Here is a 2,024-nt window from a genome sequence, read left to right as displayed (position 1 = left end):
AATCTATTTTAAGTAAAAAGAATGTAGTATTTATTAGAAAACATTATGTAATGTAACGAATTATTACCTGCTTACAATTAAGGGAGGTACAGTACACGTAATGCGCGCAAACTAACACAGGAGTCCCACGTCCAGGACGAACGAGCCGGCGAAGCGCTACGAGGCGGCGAAGTCGATGAGCAGCTTGCCTCGCGCGTGGCCCTGCGCCGCGCGCGCGTAGGCCGCGCCGGCCTCGCGCCAGCCCCACGCGCGCTCCACGCACACCGCCAGCTGCAACAGAGCCGCGCTCGGTCCGTCCGTCCGTCCGTCCGTCCGTCCGCCCGCACGCTGCCGGCGCGGCGCCGCCCACCTGGTCGCGCGAGGCGAGGCGCCGCAGCAGCTCGATGTCTTCGGCGCGGGGATAGAAATAGGCCCAGCGCACGTGCGGCGGCGGGAAGCCGCGCGGCGCGGCCGCGGCCGCCGCGGCGGATTGTCGCGCTAGCTCGGCCGCAGCCGCCGCACCGCCCAGCACCGAGCCCCATTCGTCCATGTAGCGCAGCAGTGGAGTCGTAAGAGTCACGTAGCGTTCGAACCGCCAGCGTCGGTCCCGCGCGCTAGCCTCCCACCCGCCGAGGCCCGCGCAGTCGAGGATCACCTCGTACCTGCGCACACGAACCGCGCGTCAGCACGCGCCCGACCGGCGGCAGACGCGGGGGCGGCGGCGGGGCCGGTACGCACGGGCCGGAGGCGGCTAGCTGCTCGGCGTAGTCGGGCGCGTGCCGGTCCAGCGCGGCCGAGGCGCCCGCCGCGCGCGCGCGCTCCGCCAGCTCCCCCGCGCAGCCGACCAGCGTGTCGAAGCCGCGCCGCGCCAGCAACTGCAGCGCCGCGTGCCCCACGCCGCCCAGCCCCAGCAGCAGCACGCGCCGCCCCCTGCCGCCCCTCCCGCCGGCCAGCCCCGCGACGCGCAGGGCGCTGCAGGCCGTGAGGGCCGCGTACAGCGCGCCGCCCGCCGCCGGCGAGCCCGCCATCGCGCCCGCGCTCGGCGCCTCGCCCGCCTGCGTCCACACTCGTTCTGACCTGCCGGCACCTCGGCAGAGGGAGCCGAGCGCGGCACCCACCCAACGTTCTTTGACGACGACGTACTGCGCGTGCGCGCCGGGCCAGTGCGGTGGCAGCGCGCCCCAGACACGCGCGCCGCGACCGAGGCGGGTAGCGGCACCCGCGGCGACCACTTCCCCCGCGAAGTCGCGCCCCACCACCAACGGGAACTCCACACCCGCACCGCCGGCGCCGCTGCCGCCGCGGGCGCCCTCCAGCGCGCGCAGCACATTGAGCGCGTGCCGCCCGTACCCGCCTGCAGACGAAGCGTCACCACCGGCAGTCGCGCTGCCGCCCGGGGGCTGCAGCCGACGCCGCTGCCCTCACCGATCATGGCGACGTCCAGCGGGTTGAGCGAGGACGAGTGCACGCGCACGAGCAGCTCGTCGGCCGCGCGCAGCGGCGGCACCCGCGCCTCGTCCAGCCGCAGCTCGGCCAGCGCCCCGTAAGCGTGCACGCGCCACGCCGCCATGCGCGCGCCGGCCTGCGCGCCCGGCGCCCGCGCCGCCGCCGCGACGCGCCGCGCGCCCACACTCGCCATCGCCTGCGTCCATACTTTGTTCACTGTTGGTACTTGTTTAGCGCGTTGCAATTTTTTGTTTAGCTTTATCGACTCCGACGACCGCTTAGGTAGTCATCATACTGATCGACGACCGTGACGTGTGATAAGAGCCAAACGACGTCGTGCGTTTTGCGACGGTTCGTGCGACGTGGCCCGACGCACGTGCTAAGTGTGATTTAGCATGTCAAAAGCGATCACTCACACCTTCCTACCGCTGTATAGGGTAGGCTGGTTGACAATTAATCATCTAAATTTCCAAGTACTGTAACTCTGGACCTATGGCCCTAAATTATACACGTTTTGCTTAGAATTATAGATAATTTTACTAAGTATGATAAAGTAGAAGGTTTGTAACTCAGCCGCAGTCTGTTTTTTACCCCTAAAA

General features: G+C 68.3%; 1 protein-coding gene across 1 annotated transcript in view; it reads right to left on the bottom strand.

Annotated features, from left to right (window-relative positions):
- The window catches only part of LOC113234133 (reticulon-4-interacting protein 1, mitochondrial), a 1,614-nt gene extending 57 nt beyond the window's left edge, over positions 1-1,557 (bottom strand). Inside the window, exons 1-5 of the mRNA XM_026469398.1 lie at positions 1,405-1,557; positions 1,098-1,333; positions 718-1,034; positions 350-641; positions 1-270 (exon numbers count right to left, since the gene is read on the bottom strand). The exon at positions 1-270 is cut by the window's left edge and continues 57 nt beyond it. Coding sequence (XP_026325183.1) covers positions 157-270; positions 350-641; positions 718-1,034; positions 1,098-1,333; positions 1,405-1,549 — 1,104 coding nt within the window. The 5' untranslated portion in view covers positions 1,550-1,557 and the 3' untranslated portion in view covers positions 1-156. The remainder of the gene's footprint in view (positions 271-349; positions 642-717; positions 1,035-1,097; positions 1,334-1,404) is intronic.
- Positions 1,558-2,024: the final 467 nt, after the last annotated feature.

The sequence above is a fragment of the Hyposmocoma kahamanoa genome, unplaced genomic scaffold (assembly GCF_003589595.1).
Source record: "Hyposmocoma kahamanoa isolate Upper Pololo Valley unplaced genomic scaffold, ASM358959v1 81, whole genome shotgun sequence".
Lineage (NCBI taxonomy): Eukaryota > Metazoa > Arthropoda > Insecta > Lepidoptera > Cosmopterigidae > Hyposmocoma > Hyposmocoma kahamanoa.
Note: the sequence above shows the minus strand (reverse complement) of the source record. Positions and strands in the feature narration are given on the sequence as shown.